Source organism: Equus quagga, chromosome 22, assembly GCF_021613505.1.
Source record: "Equus quagga isolate Etosha38 chromosome 22, UCLA_HA_Equagga_1.0, whole genome shotgun sequence".
NCBI classification, from domain to species: Eukaryota; Metazoa; Chordata; class Mammalia; order Perissodactyla; family Equidae; genus Equus; species Equus quagga.
The window spans coordinates 23,288,627-23,306,970 of record NC_060288.1 but is presented as its reverse complement, the minus strand read 5'-3'; the positions used below and the strand labels follow the sequence as shown (position 1 = coordinate 23,306,970).

The following is an 18,344-nucleotide window of genomic DNA, read 5'->3' as shown; positions in this document are numbered from 1 at the left end:
CGTACCACACTACATCTCCTCTCGATGGGTAACGGGGCGGGAAGCAGAAGACTGATTTTCGGTAAATTCTATTGGTTGAGTCACTCGTATCCTACGGAGCCTCGTAAATCCGTCTGTGTGGTCCTCGATGCGGACTGGAACTCTCCATGTATCCTGCGTAGAATACTTGGAATGGATTCTCCCGTACCCCAGGCGACGCGCCACAATAAACACGGGCGGTGCGCGGGCGGTGCAGAGGCGTATCGTGGCGGCGCCCCGCGCGGAATCGTGGCACGAGCGTGACTCGTAGGTCCCGTGGCTGCTTCAGCTGAGTTCATCCGGACTGGCCGTGGGACCCTCTGATCTCGGTAGTCGGGCTGGGTGCCCTTCTGAGAGGTGATTTGGTCCTCTTGGTCGCCAGGTGGCGCTTTAGATACCTGCCTACTCCGATCCTCCGTTTCCCTAATGGGAAATCCTTTGCCCCATCACCTCAGCCGAAGTTTTCTGCCCCTCCATCACCGCCCACGGCGCTTTATCCGTACCTTTCGAGGGAACTTGCCATCTTGTGTTGTCCTTAATTCCATTCTTGTCTACTAGATTGTAAGCTCTCTGGGGGTAGGATCGATGCCTTTTAAGGTCTCAGTTTTCCTAGCTTCTACCAGCGAGCTTTACCCAGAGGAGGGGTTTGCAAAGTATCTGTTAAATATATGAATGAATGATTTTGCAAACGTTGCTCAAGAAAAGTTAAGTAGTGGAAAAATTCAAAGCAAGAACTTCTGTTCTTTCTTTTCTTGCATCCTTCCCTCTGTCTGTGGCTCGCTTGGTTGTGTGCCAGACGCTGCGCAAACACTGGGAATACTGTGGTGAGGAAGAACCCAACTCATACCACGGTTCCGGCCTTCCTGCAGCCGACAGTTTCTTGGGGGAAACAGCTCTTAATTAAAGGATCTCTGCACGGTGAATGTAAAATGATAACCCATTCAATAACCATGATGAGGGCTTAGAAGGAGAGGTACATGCCGCTATGATAGAGGGAATTAACCAAGTGATGGATGAGCTAAACAATCCGAAGGATTAGTGTTAATTGGGGGAACAAGAGGGGTTGGCACAGTGAAGTACCAGCTTAAAGTGAAACAGCATGTGCCATGGTCCTGTGGCTGGAGAGAGCCCCATATGAGAACTGGAAGAACACAAATGGGGCCCATGTGCCAGGGTGGGGATCCCTATGGTGACAGATGAGGGAGATAGCGGACCTTGTGAGCCATTTAAAGGATTTGAGCCCCTGTAGCAGCACAGGAAGCCTTTGTGGTTGGGCAGTAGGGATGGACACAAATCGAAGTAGTTCTCCCCAACAGACTGGTGTTTGGTTTTAAGACATCCCTTGATCAGAAGAAGAGGTAGGATGGGGAAAAGGGGTTGTATTTCCTTATGCTTTAAGTTAAATAGAATCTTCACTTGCCCCTTTGATCGTATGTATTAGCAATGATTCATGCTCAGATGAGCCACAGTTCTAAGTAGGCAAGCGTGTTTCGTGGTGTTGAAACAGCTTGCTCGAAATTTAAGGGAAAAGATTCTTACCTTGGCTTATAAACTGGGAAGCACAAGCCAATGGTTGTTTTTTTCACTAGTGCACACAGCAGATGAATGGCAATGCAACAGATGCTGTCATACACATTTCTGTGTAATTTATGGATACTTCCCCTGGACAGTCAAGAGCAGGGTTCGAGGTGATAATTTTAAGTCCCATTATTCTCCTCCAGCCCCACACAGTAGATTCTTTCCCCACATGCTTTGGGACTGTTGTTTTATAGTGAATGTTAACTGAATGTTAGACTGAAAGTAATTTGGACTGAAATTTAGTAATCATTTTTTTTTCCCTAAACTTTTCCCCTGTAGTTTTCAACACAAAGTAGGGTTTTGCTATAAAAGCAGTAGCCCTAAGGAATCTTTTGAAGTTACCACTATAGAGAACACCACCACAAATAGCAACGATGCCTGCAGAAGGAGGGAAAACCGATATGGAGAGGATTGGCCTCTTCAGTGAGATGGAATATGTTACTGTTGGGGATAAATATGTGTCATCATTTAATAGTAAGTATATTTGGTTTTCTTTACAGCCTAATAGTGGATATTTTCTATATGAAATTTTGGATTTAATATTTAAGTTAAATGATATTTTTCAATGGTCCATATTTTAAAGTGTTAGTTGTAAAGTTGAATAAACTTGTGAAATTTCCATAGAGTTAAGAGAGAACTTAATTTGATAAGAGCAAGGAGCTCATTTCATTGGGCTATCCTGCCTTCATATATTCTCGTCAGAGGTAATTTTACTTTTTTCCAAAGGCGCATGGCCGTTTTCTCCCTCAGTTATTTTTCATATTCTTTAACTACTAGTGAGCTCAAAGTCATGATATTCCTGCTTTACTTTTAAAGGACCCTTTAATGAGGCTGCAAGCAAAAACAGACAGATGCTGCCTGGGGGATCCAAGGAAATGTCAAATCTCCAGGCAGGTTATTTTGATCCCCATTTTGTAAGAATTTTTGAAGGCGAAGGCTATGTAAATCTGAATCAAGTGAGGAGACGGCGTATGATGGAAGAAGCCAAAAAAAATCTAAGCAAAGCCTTTCTCCCTAGCAGTGGAGAAAAAAAGCCGTAAGTGTTTGGGAGAAAAATCTGAAATACATGTCTTGCACCTTTCTCTCCTCTAGCCTAAATTAAGTGTTTGTTTTCTCATAGGACTGACTAATGTACGACTCATTTTTTAAAGTCTGATTCTTAGGTTAAGTTTGTCTTACGTAGAGATGGTTATATTGAATGGTTTAAGTTGACAGGTAATTTTCATTAAGTAGATTCTCATTATCACATTAAATTTTTGATTATCTATGCCACTGTTCTCTATCAGTTTATAGAGAATTTTATAATAAAAGCCAACTAAATAATGAAAATAAATTTGTTTGGAAACCTTAGAATAGTCAGATGAGGGAAAAAATTTCTTTATCTGTGCCCTTGACTATTTTTTTCTGCTTTTTAAAAACTTTTAAATAGTATGAATAAAAAATTAGGAGTCTTATTTTTGATAAAGAAGATAATTTATCAAAGATATGTTATTTAAAAATCATTGTGAAGATACACGCATGGGGTTTAACAATATTTTAGTTGTGGCAGTTGTCACCTCAAGGTTCTTTTTTTTCTTACCTTTAAATCATTAAACAAATAAAACTGGATAGTCTATATCATATTATAAAGCTGAGCTTTATAAGCCATGCTCAATAACGTTGACTCAATTTAGAATTTATGATAGATGAGGATTGGTCGAAGGCTAATTTTGTGCTTATTTGTGGTATTTTCTTGAGCTCAGTAAAGGTGCATTCTTCTAAGTCAAAATTGCTAAGTTTTTATTAAGAGTGGGGAGTTTCTTATCTGTTATTATAGTTTAATAGTTTTTAACCTTTTCACACTTTGGATAGGTTTGAATTATTTATTATTATTACTTTTTCTTGGGCCTCTTCATTTTATTCTTTGATTTAAATTCAAATGTGCATTTTTGATTCACTACTTCATTTCTTTTTCATCTAATGTATGAATTTTACCCTTTAAATAACTTTTTCCTATTTTTGAGTTTCCTCCCCCTTGATGAACTTTGACCTCTTGTGGTAATAATTGGGAATTGTTGCCTTGATACATTAGTTTATAATACGCTTTTATTCATTTGTCAGCCAAGAAATAATAACAGTTTTAGAATTAGAGTAGTTTTTCTTTCTTTTTAAAGCTCACAGATGTGTGAAAAACATCTTTAATTTTGTGGGATATAGAAAGCATTTCCAAAAAGAGAGATTGGTGGTATAAATAACCAGCCCTCATATTGGTACTTCTTCGACACCAAATTTTGGAACCGTAGGCGTTTAATAAATTCTAAATGTACTGATTCTTAATGCTTGCATAAAATCACGTTCTAGTTAGATTATGCCTGTGCATAACTGTCCTTTTCTCTGCTGTGTCCTTGCCTTATTTCCTTACTGTATTTCAGAATTTCTGACATATGTTTATAAATAGCGATTAATGAAAATGAATGTCTTCTCTTAATGGAACCTTTATTTGTAGGCCAGAAATAAAAAGTAATCAATGTTGATGTGTTTCTAGTTTTTGAAATTTTTAATTCAAATGTATAAACAGTGTCATTTTGATAATAATAAGGTTTCATTTGTCTTGTAGACCATTTTCTGATTACTAAATCTTATTTACTTCAATGATAACTTAGAAATTAGAGACTATGACTCACTAACATTAGTCATCCTTTTTATCGTGAAAATTGTAAAGGAAGCATTTGTTACAAGTGCTAGATGATAAATAGTTTAATGATGAAATATATATTGTGGGTTCGGAAAATTTAAAAATTTAAAATTGTAGAAAAACTATTTGATTAATATTTTTCGATAGTGAAGAAATAAGTATAAACCCAAAAGAAGAAAATCGGCACCAAAATTCCATGAGATACACTTTGCCATCAGCAGTGGAAACAATACTTTTACATACGTGTTTTGAAAGTATAGTTTCTAGTGAGTGCATAGTCAGAAGAAATCAGCCATTTATTAGCCAACTTGCCATAAAGTGTCAAGAAATTCATCTAAAACCACAAAAGGGTCTACTTATTGTTATAGTTAACTGAATTCATGGAAACTATTCTAACTTTACAGAGATGATGAAGTTTTGTTATGTGGAAGATTTAAAATAAGCATAAAAAATTAAAAACTTACTATCTCAAAGTTTGTGACTTTGCAAACTGGGAGAAGTTAGATTAAAAACTTACAAAAATTGTTTTTTCTTTTCTCGTCAAAGTTAAGCAAATCAATTCCATTGCATATGTTTTGCTCCTTTTTCAATCATTTTTTATAAATTGTGGCAAAATATATATAACGTGAAGTTTGCCATTTTAACCTGCTCCTTTTCCTACTGTATTTAAGATGTGGATTAGGAAGCTACTATGGGACAATAGGAGGTCCAGTCCCATTCTTCAGTGCACAGTCAAAACCCCGGGAAAAATATGTGGTACCTGGAAAGAATTTATACACAAGCCCAGGCAAGAAAGGAACTGGATATGGGTAAGATATTTGTAATACTTTCATATACTTTGTTTTGAACTTAAAAAAATAAGATCAAATTTGACGTTTCAGAACCTGAGGTCACCATTACTTGTTTTCCTTCCTTAGCTATGCGAATATTACCATAGGTAAACAGTGTTCACACTCTGCTGATTTCTACGATGCACCGAGACTGAATTATAAGGTAAAATAATGTATTTTAACATTTTTCAACCTTTCTCTTATTTAGCTGACTTAGAGAATTCACTTGTGGTCTAATTATGTTTTGTTTTGTTGTATCTACTTATATTACTGGGGCAATGGCAGACTGATGTTTATGAATTGTGATAATTTTACCTTTTTCATCTTAGATTTCCACCTCAGGCTGTAGATCTTCTCAGCTCTTCCTATGATGAACTTTTATCTGCTCTGCAGTTGACCACATCTATCTTACATCTCTCTGAACTAGCTATGAGACTTCTCTTAACTTGGCACGGTCAACTTTGTGCTATTTTAAGTAAAAGAGTCATATCCTCACCCTTAGCCACATTCCCACCACACCCTAGTAACTTCTGCCTAAGAAAGTGGAGGTGGTAGTACTTTTGGGCTGATCAAGAAGCCGCTATGCTGAGTGAATGGAATGGAGGAGTGATGGGGAGAAGGGAGAAAGTGGAGAGTGGAGAATGGATGAATACCCACAGAAGAGAGAGAAAAAGGTTGTGAAAAAACTACTCACTTTATTAAATGGCAGAAATAAAAACTGAAATGTACCAGCATATGCCTCTTACACTCACTTTATACAATATTTGACTTATAATGAAACCTATTCACTTTATAGGGAATGCCTGCATGTGAATGAATAGAGAAACCATTATAAATTTTGGAACAATATCAACATAATTTAATAATATCAACATAAAGAAAGCTGATGATAATGAAAAGTCAAGTTTGTTTGGACTTTAAGCGACAGAAATTAAATGGCAACCGTTTTACTAGTTCTTTTCGTTTTTGTGTTTTTAGGCATGCAGTCTTCAACAGTTTTGCCATGGTGGTTTTAAGTGGCAGTAGGGCTGTGAGGTAAAAGGATAGTGGCTAATTTTGCAAATGAGTGTGTCCAAAGCCAGGAAAAGTTTTCTATTAAATTGGGCAGACATGTTGGTCATTTGAAAATAAGCATCTCTGTTTCTTTCTCTTTTTTTTTTTGAGGAAGATTAGCCCTGAGCTAACATCTGCCGCCAATCCTCCTCTTTTTGCTGAGGAAGACTGGCCCTGAGCTAACATCTGTGCCCATCTTCCTCTACTTTATACGTGGGATGCCTACCACAGCATGGCTTGCCAAGCAGTGCCATGTCCACACCCAGGATCCGAACCGGTGAACCCTGAGCCGCCGAAGCGGAATGTGCACTCGTAACTGCTGTGCCACGGGGCCGGCCCCAGCATCTCTGTTTCTATGTATAGAGTATTCAGTTTATGTAAAATTATTTATAAACAACTTTTCGTCTGTAGGGATAATAATAATATATAAGTACATACAAGGCAACTTTATCAATGGCTCAGTAATTAGTCTTTCATCCTAAACTTTATAAGATACTTTCCTCTCCTTACAGTAAAGCTCTTGTGTTCTTATTTTCAGAACTTCTTATTCATGAGCCAGAAAGTTTACGTCCCTGGATTTCTTAGAATTAATTCTTAAAATAATTTTTAAAAATGTATCTTTGCTTTTAGAATTTTAAAGAGATTACTCCACTGTATATTTGCTTGACTTGTTTCTGACAAGAAATCTGCTGTCATGCTTGTTTTTGTTGTTCTATATGTACTGTCTTTTTCTCTGGCTACTTTAAAGATTTTCTTTGTCACTCATCTGAGCAATTTGATTCTGATGTGGCTTGGTGTTGTTTTCCTCATGCTTCTTGTGCTTGAGGTTTATTAAACTTCTTGGATCTGTGGGTTTATAGTTTTCATCAAGTTTGCAGTATTTTCAGCTATTATTTCTTCAGATATTTTTTCTGTGCCTCCCTCTTTCTCCTCTCCTTCAGAGACTCCAATTACTTGTGCCTTGGGTCCCTTGATATTGTTCCATAATGTACCAATGCTCTGTTCACTTTCGTTTTTTTCATTCTTTTTTTTCCTTTTCTGTATTTCATTTTGAGTAGTTTCTATTGCTGTATCTTCAAAGTCACCACCCTATTCTTCTGCAATGTCTAACTGCTCTTAATGTCACCCTGTGTATTTTTAATCTCACACACTGTGGTTTTGCTCTCTAGAAGTTCGATTTGAGTGTTTTTTATATCTTCTGTGTCTCTACTTAACTTTATGATCATATAGAAGATGGTTTAATTACTGTTTTAATGTCCTTCTCTGCTAATTCTAACAGCTGTGTCAGTTCTTGGTTGATTTTGAACGATGGAGTTTTCCGCTCAGGATGGGTCATATTTTCCTACTTCTTTGCATTACTGGTAATTTTTGATTGGATGTCAGGCATTGTGAATTTTGTCTTGTTGAGTGCTGTATATTTTTGTATCCTTATAAATATTCTTGGGCTTTGTTGTGAGATGCAGTTAAAGTATTTGGAAATGGTTTGATTTTTTCATGTCTTGCTTTTAAGGTTTGGTAGGTGGGGCAGGAGCAATGCTCAATTCAGGGCTAATTACTCCCCACTACTGAGGAAGACCAGTCTTTTCTGTGTCCTCAACCCCTTATCCTGGGAATCAGGTTTTCTAGCACAGCTCTGGAATCAGCACTCCGTGACAGCTGGACACTGTTACCTCTAATCTTTTTGGGGGTTTCTTTTCTTGGCTTTGCATACTTTCCTCACATATATGTGCCAATCACTGCTCAACTGAATACTCTAGGACAGGGGTTGGTAGAACAAATACAGTGTTTTAGTAAAAGGTGACCATACTCTAGTAAGAGGTGATCCTTTAGCACTGTCTTGTGATAACCTGCCTCTGAATCACCCGGGGTGACTGTTAAAACCACAGATTAATGGGCCTTACAGCAGATCGATAAGATAAAAAATCTCGGAGGGAAGGAGCCTGATAATTTGTAAATGAAATAATCAAGTGATTTCTGTGAAAATTAGAATTTGAGAAACACTGCCCCAAAGGATAAAGGAATAGTTAAATTATCAGTACCATTGTGGTGTGGAAGAGGGGGAGGAGATCACCAAGAAGGCGTGAAATTCCTATAGGCTGCAGGAAGGAAGAGGACAAGCAAAAGCAAGAGAAAAATCCAAAAAGGGGGAACGTTTCTGAAAGTGTTAGTACAGCGTTCTTCGTAATGAAAAGGTATCTTCCCTGCATTGACTATCTATTTAAATTTCATTTACCAGACGTTTTCAGTTGTTGGTTGAATGATGAAATATCAGATTTCATATTTTTAAAAAGTGAAAAAATGCATCAATATTTTTGTAGATGTCTTTTTGAATGGATAACTCATAATTTAAATTTTTTTCTACATTATCAACAGCAATTTTTATACTTAGTGTTGTCCCATAGAGAAGATTGCAATATGGGAGGGGAAAAAATGACTTCTGTTTTGCTTGAATACTAGGTAGTTAGTAATGTTGTAATATAAGAATGATATATTGTATAAAAAGTAAGTATTCCTTATTCTTGGAAGTAAAAACTGACATTTATTGAGAGCCTACCATATGCCAGGTACTTTGTACACATGGTCTCCTTTAATCTTTACAACAGATTTAAGGGGTGGGGGAGGGGAGATATCCTCATTTACAGTTAAAGAAAATGTGACACTAAAAGGGTAAGTAAATTTCCCAGAGTCCCTAAGAAATGCTAAAAAGCAGGAAGGAGTTAGGGTTTGAACTAGAGACCAGTCTTTTTCAAATTATATCACCTCACTCAGATAGTTAATATAGACGTGTTCAGATAATAATAGATCTCTATATTTCAAATAAATTTATATCCCAAATGAACAATCATAGTTGTGCCTGTTCATAAGCAAGCATATCTTTTGTCTCATAAAAACAGACCATAACAAAGGAATGTTTAAAAAAGTGAACCCAGCAATGTATATTAAAAAACCTACATGCTTATATTAAAATTTAAAAGAAGATTTGACTCTGTTACTTCCAATTTGAGTAATTTATGCTCTATAATTTCAAACTCTTAAATTTGCAGAAAGAGAATGAAAAACACCATGATTTACTTAAAGGGACACCTTTCAAGTTAAATCTTTACCCAAGGGAATATTTTGATTCCAATCCTTATTTGTCTGAGAAGCCTTTACCGCCGCTTAAAAAAGCAGAGAAGAGAGAAGTACTTGCAAGCCCCTTTAAACCCTGCTCTCCTGGAAAAAAGGTAAGTTAAAAATTGTAGAATGAAGAAATGGTAAGCATTATAAAGAAATGTTGCCTCTTGCTGTCAAATTATTTTATTACCCATGGAAATAATAAACTTCTATTTGTATTCACGCCAAGAATCATGAAACGCATTTTTACAAAATTATGAGAAGTCACAAAGCATGGCTAGAGTGGGGAGTAATGAAGCTCTTGTAATGAAGTGATTGCTAATCACTTTGAATGTATTTGAATTGACAACGTATTTTCTAAGTGCCCCTCTAGATCTTAGGGACAGTTTTTCTCAAAACTATAAAAAGCCTGACCATCTTTTAGTTTTTGAAATGGTGATTAAAATGAACTATGTTTCTCTGCTGAAATTTAGGTGTGAATATAAATTAAAATGCTTCTTATAGTTTATAAACCTTAGCTTATACTTAATTTTTTCCTCTGTGAATTGCCTGTTCATTTCCCCTGTGGATTTTCTATTAGGGTATTTATCTTTTTCATATTGATTTGTAAGATCTTTTTGTATATTAAGGATATTGTTCTTTTGTCATTTGTCTTGAAAATGATTTTTCTAATCTATTGCATCTTTGACGTTGCTTGTAATATTTTGTGCTATTCAGAAACTTAATAATTTGATGTAGTCAGATTTATCAATCCTTTGTGCTGAGTTTGATGCCGTTCTCAGAATGACTTTACCACCCATATTAGAAAAATATACACACTTGATTTCTTCTATTAGTCTTATCCTTTTGCATCTTCATCTGAAATATATTTTGATATGAAGAGTGAGGTAAGGGTTCAGCTTTTATCTTTTTCAAAATCCAGTTTTTAGGGCAGGAGGATTTTTTTTTTTAATTTTGGAAAGTTAATTTTTTTGTTTATTTATTTATTTTAATTGCCATAAGGATTGTTTTTTAGGGCAGTTTTTTGGGGGGAATGTGTTCTGTGTCTTGATTGTGGTTGTGGTTCAAGGGTATAAACATCTTTCAGAACTCATAGAGCTGTAAACTTTAAATGGGCACAGTTTATTGTACGTGAATTAAACTTCAGTAAAACTCATTGTTGAAAAAGCCAGTTGTTCCTAATCTCACTGATAAAGTAATTTTTAACACCACTGCTTTGAAATGTCACCTTTATCAAATAAAAATTCCCATTTTTGAGGGTTTTTTTTCTTCTGGATTTCCATTCTGTTTGACCAATGTTTGTTTATTTCTGTCAGTACCAAACGGCTTTTAATTACTATTAATATTGGGTGGTCTAATCTCTTCTTGTTATTCTTTAAAAGTGTTGTATTGGCTGTTCTCCCATATTTATTCTCTGGAACTTTGCGATTATTTTGTAAAGTTCTGGCAAAAAACAAGACCTTTTGTATGTTGTCGTAAAGTTAAATCTTTAGATTTTTGGATGTATTAGCATATTCATAATTTGAATCTCCTGATCTGATCTAGAAGTAAACTACTTATAAAATTTTTATTTCCCTTATAGAATTTTATATTTGACTTCACATAAGTTTATATATCTTATATTTATTCCTACTTATTTTAAGGCTCTGGTCAATAGTTTTTTCCCCTATATATTTCCCCTCACATAATTTGTCTTTATAAAAACATTTGATTTTTTAAAATAACTGGCCACTTCATTAAACTTTCTTATGTTCTAATGGGTGTTCTGTTGTTTCTGTTTGGGTTTTCGGATATATGATTATCTGCAAATAATTTTGCTCCCTTCTTTCCAATTTCTTGCAATAATTTTAAGTGTGACTGGTCTATACTTTTTTTGTTGTTGTATGCTTTGTTCTATTTTGGTGTAAATAGATACTAGCATCTTCAAATAATCAGGGAGATTTCCTCCTTTTTTTATGATCTGTAACAGTTTAAATAGCACCAGAAATACTTGTTTCTTGAAGGCTTGAAAGAATTCTCATAGGAAATGTTCTGGGCTTAATTTCTTGCATGGTGCCTATTTGTTTTCTGTAGGTTTTCTATCTCTAAGTCAATTTTGACATTTATATTTCCTTTGAAAATTTTTCATTTCATTCAGGTTTTCAAATTTATTAACGTGGTGGTTTACAAAAATATTATTTTATGTTTTTTGGTGTTCCATATATGTATAGGTTCTCTCCACTCCATTCTCATTCTTAATTATAATATAGATTTATCTATTTATTTTTTAAGGTATAATCTGATGGGTTAGTTTATTTATCATATGTATTTTTCTGTTTTTAATTCATCGATTTTGTTTTTACATTTATTAATGAATTTATTTTACTTTGCTTCAGTTTCCGTATTCTTTGTTGCTCTTCAAGAAAATTCATGTGTCCTCAATCTGGAAAACTTGAAAAATTAACAACTATATCTTTCAAATGAATTAACTTTTCATGTATGTTTGGCTTAGATGCTCTAAGAGAAAGGATGCCTAATTAAATGGATTATTATGATTTTGTAGTTTTCTTGGTGACTATGTATAATATAAAGATTAAAATCGTGGTAAATCAATTGAAAAGTCAAAGCAAATATTTGTCTATTTTGTGTACATGTAAAAAAAATATTTTAATTGACTACTTTTAATAGACTACAAGAAAAGTTGAAAGTAGAGTAGATCCTATCTTCCTCTCACCTTTTTCTCTGTGCTATTCCTTCTTTTCAGTATCTTCACCATCACTGACTGATGCTTAGTAAACTCATGTTATGCCAGGCTCTCTGTTGGACAAACTTCACCCTTGGCCTCTTCTCCATCCTCTGGTTCTGAGCCCTAACTCCTTTCTCTATCAAAATATGTGTGACCCCTAGGTCTCATTCTCTCAGTAATAGGCTCACCGTCTAACTAGGTAATACCAGGTCTGATAAACTCTCACTAAAATATTAATGCTTGGCAATAGTCTAGAATATTACCTTCCTATAAACATTTGCATTTTAATAGAGAACTTCTGGAATTACAGTGTGCTCACCCCGTAACATTGGTGGTAGGGATACTCTTTGCTGGTATTTGAATTAAACAGTATGGACAACTTTCTTTAAATGTAAAACTAACTTTATAGACAATACACAAATATTTCTGAACTTCATCAAAATCTAATTTTGTTGGAAGCATTTTACAAAACCACATTAAATTGTCTCATTTTTATTTATAGGCTGGTGGAATGAAGGCAGGAACATTTGACCCTTACCCTTCACATTCTGCTGACCCTTATATGGTTAAATCGACAAACCAGATTTCCAGCAAAGATGTTAAGATTTTCCACCCACCAGGCGGACCAAAAAGCAGACCGATTGAAAGTATAATGACTTTGAATGTCAAAAGGTAGTAATATGTTACATTTAGCCCATATACCATGAAAAATTGTTCTCAACTTTTAGATTTCTTCGACATAATCTTTTATTTGTACATACTTTTAGAAATGACAAATTTGGGTGACTTTAGAAATCTCAGCTCCATCTGTATTTCTGCTTTCCACTGTAGAAGTTCTTTTCCAGCTTCTGAAATTCCCAATTGAAAAAGCTTAATTTAACTGTACCGAACTGTTCTGTCCATAATTTTTTAAGCACCGTATTATGAGTTGTTTGAGATTATTTAGATATTTATAGTTCAATTAGCAGTACGTGTTAACATTGTCTGTTTCTCAAAGGGAGTTTTTGACCCTTGTTAAATGATTATGTCTGTGTGGGCTCCAGACTCTCAGTAATCGTGAGGAATCCTAATGACACGTTAAGATTTCTATCCTTCACTTTGAAATAATCTTCTATGAAAACAGGAAATATTTTGGTTAATTAAAAACACTATTCACATCACTTGATAATACTTTGAAGAAAAGTATATTATTAAGGTATTTTAAAAGTTCAATTTTTTTTTTTTTTTAAAGATTTTATTTTTTCCTTTTTCTCCCCAAAGCCCCCCGGTACATAGTTGTGTATTCTTCGTTGTGGGTCCTTCTAGTTGTGGCATGTGGGACGCTGCCTCAGCGTGGTCTGATGAGCAGTGCCATGTCCGCGCCCAGGATTCGAACCAACGAAACACTGGGCCGCCTGCTGCGGAGTGCGCGAACTTAACCACTTGGCCACGGGGCCAGCCCCTTAAAAGTTCAATTTTACCCAGTTTTTGAGCACTCTCTAAGTTGAAATGAAGTTCTCAAGAGGTCAGGATGTAAATTAGAGAAGGACACTCCATCATTCTTTTTGCATGTGTGCGCGAAAGACTGTAAATAAGTAGAATTTATTTGATTACCTTTCTATCTATTCATTGAAAAAGTTTTAATGCCAATTAAACTAATTTACATATTTCTAACTTCGGTGTGATCATACAGTGGGTTAGGTAAAGGACACCAAATTCACGTTCTTTTCTTTTATAAAATCAGTAGTACATCTTTATCACTTGTGGACAGTGATTATAATACCAACATTATTATTATATCACAGAAGTAAGATTGCCCTTCATTATTTATGTAATTTAGCTGTTGTCTACAGGAATAATATTATGTGTGGGCAGTTGCTAGAGTATTGGACTGGAAACAGCAAGATGTGGAGCCTTTTTTCCATGTCCTTTGACCTTTCATCCTTTGGCAAGCCACCTGTCAGTACTGTGCCCAAGTGTATCTATACATATAACAGAATGGGCAGTAAAATTAGAATTTTCCTCACCACCCTCGACCTCAAATAGATGGAATTTTTTTTGGCGGGTGGTGCCTTCAGGCTTTCTGTGTGTTCTTTTCTATCCAGAGAACAGACCTGAGAAAGTCCTGTACTGCCCAGCATATGTGTTTGGAGCAGAGAAAAGAAAAGAGTAACTGATTGCTTTTTTGAAAAATCAGAAGTTTTATCTTTTGTTTAGTAATTTTGAGTTTATTGAAGTCTCTTTCTTTTCACATTACCACAAATATTATCCTAAATCAAGTTTCAGCTTCTTTTACCCTAATTTTAAAACTAATGAACTTCCCTGGATGGTAGTATTTAAATTTGGTCCTATAAACCAATTTTTCCTTCTTCAATTACATTTTGAAAATATATCTGCCGTGTATAAAGTAAAGCTTTTTAATTTGGTGAGAAAATTTGGTTTTTAATTGTTAATTTTTTATTGCAAAACATTTTTACAAGAATGTGCAGATGTATTACCTGTACCTATAAAATTAAATGTGCATTTATTTTCCAATTTTAGGGCACTAAATATGAAGAACTACAAGACTGCTTCAGTACAGTCCTATTAGCATCTGGAAGACAAACAGCTTGCTAGAGCCTGACTCTCAGTCATTCGTTATCAAGTGCTGATTATTTGAAAAAATACAAGATGTTGTGGACCAGATAGCTCAAGCATCAAAAGAAAGTTAAGCCTGCAACTATAATACTCTTTCTTGTTTCAGTACTGTTACTTAATGAATAAATAGAATTTGTTAATAATTTAACATATGATTTGATCTCCATTTAGATCTGTGTTTCTGAGAAGAATACAATGTTTAGAAATTTTATAAAATCTTGAAGTGTATTCTCTTGTTAGAAAGCTTTTACTCCTAATGTTCAAAAGTGCAGGGCTGGAGAACAGGGGTGGAGCTGGGGGCTAAAAGGGTAGAAAGTGCACAGCAAATTCTTAACTTGCTGTTATTTGAAAATTGGATTGAGAGCTATCCAAGTGTCATAGCCTGTTAAAGCATTCTTAACATCCAAGATAAATTTGGATCCATTCGTGCTGCATAGATTCATGTAGCCACACATTAGTGAGGCAAATGTCTCAGCTTATGTGGTATCCTGCCTTCTATTTATGGCCTCTGTAAAATGGCACATCAGCCAGTGGCAGCCCCAGGATGAGTTGGGGGGAAGGGAGAATGGGGAATGCACTTTTAGTTCAGCATCTTCTAAAAGATTCCAGTTTCAAGGCGGATGCAGTTTGTTTCTGGGGTCCTCTCATGCTCCTCTGTAGCTGCCTCCCCTGGAGCACGTCCGTCGGTCTTACCCTCTTGTACCCAAGTTCTCTCTTCTTCACTTGCCCTACCACTTTAAAAATATCAGTTCTTAAAAGATATGATTTAAATCCATTACTGTAATTCATAGTGAAGTCTCTGTCCATAGTCCTCTTTCAGTCAGGTGGGCGTACTGGTGGCATTTAAAAAGGGAAATTTACAATATTAACATAATTTATTAGGGAAGTTATTTTTGATCCTTGGTGCTTTCTTTCTTTCTTTTTTTAATGATTGGCACCTGGGCTAACATCTGTTGCCAGTCTTTTTGTTTTTCTCTTCTCCCCAAAGCCCCCCAGTACATAGTTGTATATTCTACTTGTAGGTCCTTCTGGTTGTGCTGTGTGGGACACTGCCTCAGCCTGGCTTGATGAGCGGGGCCATGTCCACGCCCAGGATCCCAACCAGTGAAGCCCTGGGCCACCGAAGTGGAGCGTGCGAACTTAACCACTCGGCCACAGGGCCGGCCCCTCCATGAGCTTTCTTAGTACTTATCCGTCTGTTTTTCTAGGCTTCTCAGAGCTGAAATCAGAATGTTTAGAGGCTGCAGTACCCTTCTTTTGGCCTCATTTTTTTTTCAATGGGGGAAACTATGTAAATCTAGATATACATCTGGCTTTTAAAGGGATTGCAGGTGGTACAGAGAACTTTTACTATTGTCAAATATATATATTTTTAATTTTCTTGCCTGATAACTCTTTACTTTTTTCTAAAAGAATATTTAAAATTTTTATTTTCTATCCAAAGGACAGTGTGGAATGAATATCTTCAAGACACTATCAAAGGTATAATGTGCCTCAAAGGGGAATACATTTGTCTTCAGAATAGGAGTGGTTTCACCAGGTGCACACAACAAGAAAACTCATATGGTTATATATTGATAAATGTTACCAAAAAGACTTAATAAGTATATGCATTCTTTTGAGGTAAAAGGCTTATGTTTTCAGATTTTTATTAAGACCTAAGTAATTGCTCATTTTTACCTGTGCCTTTTATTAGCTGTAATTAATTTTAATTATTGTGCCTGTCCTAGCAATGCACACTTCATATGATATTCATAGATGGGAATCCTCAGGTAATGCCTTATGGAGGGTGTAGGAAGTGCTATGACAATTGATAGAACTTATCTAGCGTTTACATAAATGCGTTGTATCAGTTTACAGAAAAGCAAATGCAGAAACCAGTAATAGGAATAGTGAAGCATGTAGGAAAGTTAAGATTTTTGAAATGATCAGTAATGGAGGAACACATACACACTTGATTTGAGGGGTGCAAACTATTTATGATGTCTGTTGATTGTTTTCTTACAACTATTTTCTCTTCTTTTAATTTTGAAAAGACAGCAATACAACAATAGGTAGTTTCCTATGAAAACAACTTTTTCCCCCAGACTCGGACATGAAGAGTTGAGTTAATGGACGCTGGGATCCTATCTCTTGACAACTCAGGCATCTAGTTATCTGCTGTCTTGTTATCATGGTTGTATGACTTGAGTAGTTTCCTGCGTTCTCCATCAGTGAATAATGGAAGAAATAAGCTTGCTTAGCAGCCATTCATTTCTGCTACATAACATCCAACCATGTCTATTTAAGGCTCAAAACTGAAACAAAGATTGGGCCTGTTAACCCGACCATGTAAGAAAGGCTTAATTTTAAGAGAGACTTCGATCAACAGGAAGCTCCAATAGGAACTGGAGAGAAAGTTAAGCAGTAGCATATCATATGTTTGGAAATGAATGTTCTCCTGTTTCTTCGGAGACTGCCTGCTCCTTTTGTATCTTAATGTTGTGGAACGTGCATTAAGAATAATAAGCCAGGCTTAACCCATGACTAGCTGTGTAAATTGGAACAAATCGCTTAAGCTCTTGAGACCCTTTCCTCATCTGCCTTCTCCATCTGGAAGAATGGTCACGAAGACCAAACTAAAAATATTTCTTAAGTTGTAAAAAATTATATATAAACCCTTAAAAACCTAGATCAATCATTACCCATCAAATAATTGGTTGTAAATAAGGTTTCAGATAATTTGTTAATTTGAATTTTCATCAATTATAACAGAATATTTCATTATGGTATTTTGTTTACGATGTCACAAATCAATTAATAGCTAATACTTATAAAGTGCTCAGTGTGTCCCAGGTATCATTCCACGTGCTTTACATATTAATGTGTTTATATCTACTAATCACTTAATCTTCATTTAACAGATGAAGAAATGGAGGCAGAGAAGGGTTAAATGACTTGTCCAACAATGGCAAAACCAGGCAGTTCTGACTGCTTTCAACCACCAATTATTACATTGTGTTCCCAGGCCACTTGCCCACTTTTCCACAGAAATAATGATCCTTCTTAAGTAACTTAATTTCATTATTCATTCTGCAGCCTTTATCAGAATTAGAGAGCACAGCAAGGTAGAAGTCACTTACCTGTAGGAAATCAAGTATAGAGCACAAATTAGTTGACAAGAAAAAAAACTGGGAAAGCTTCCCAATTTATTCCTCCCTACACCTTCTCAAGGGGCACAGGTTAGAAGCCCATGGGAGACAGGTAGAGAAACATATTATTTCCAAATTTATATATATTTCCAAAAATCTTCATGAAGCAATATGGACTCATTACACTTCAGTCAGGAAGGGATCTAAATATCATCTTGTCTAAACTCCTTGATAATTTTTGACAAGGGAGCCATGAACATACAATGGAGAAAGGAAAGTCTTTTCAATAAATGGTGTTGGGAAAACTGAACAGCCACATGCAAAAGAATGAAAGTAGAGCATTATCTTACACCATACAAAAATCAACTCAAAACTGATTAAAGACTTGAATATAAGACCTGAAACCATGAAACTTCTAGAAGAAAACCTAGGCAGTATGCTCTTTGACATTGGTCTTAGCTGCATATTTTCAAGTACCTTGTCTGACCGGGCAAGGGAAACAATAGAAAAAATAAACAAATGGGACTACATCAAACTAAAAAGCATCTGCCCAGCAAAGGAAACCATCAACAAAATGAAAAGACGACCTAACAATTGGGAGAAGA

The 18,344-nt window shown here is 35.6% G+C and overlaps 1 protein-coding gene across 3 annotated transcripts; it reads left to right on the top strand.

Annotated features, from left to right (window-relative positions):
* The first annotated feature begins 43 nt into the window (after positions 1 to 43).
* Positions 44 to 14,780, top strand: C22H4orf47 (chromosome 22 C4orf47 homolog). 3 transcript variants are annotated; one of them, XM_046648639.1, is made up of 8 exons: positions 44 to 285; positions 1,876 to 2,070; positions 2,413 to 2,632; positions 4,942 to 5,079; positions 5,188 to 5,263; positions 9,198 to 9,377; positions 12,495 to 12,664; positions 14,513 to 14,780. In XM_046648639.1, the coding sequence occupies exons 2-8, from the start codon at positions 1,971 to 1,973 to the stop codon at positions 14,559 to 14,561; spliced, it is 933 nt and encodes a 310-aa protein (XP_046504595.1). In that variant the 5' UTR covers positions 44 to 285; positions 1,876 to 1,970; the 3' UTR covers positions 14,562 to 14,780. The 3 variants fall into 3 exon arrangements, with proteins under 3 accessions (XP_046504595.1, XP_046504594.1, XP_046504593.1); XM_046648638.1 differs by having other exon boundaries at positions 44 to 347; XM_046648637.1 differs by having other exon boundaries at positions 44 to 375.
* Positions 14,781 to 18,344: the final 3,564 nt, after the last annotated feature.

Coding starts and splice junctions, on each gene's coding strand:
- C22H4orf47 (XM_046648639.1), top strand. CDS start 1,971: ATGCCTGCAGAAGGAGGGAAAACCGATATGGAGAGGATTGGCCTCTTC. Junction 2,071..2,412: donor ATATGTGTCATCATTTAATA/GTAAGTATATTT, acceptor TTACTTTTAAAG/GACCCTTTAATGAGGCTGCA. Junction 5,080..5,187: donor AAGAAAGGAACTGGATATGG/GTAAGATATTTG, acceptor TTCCTTCCTTAG/CTATGCGAATATTACCATAG.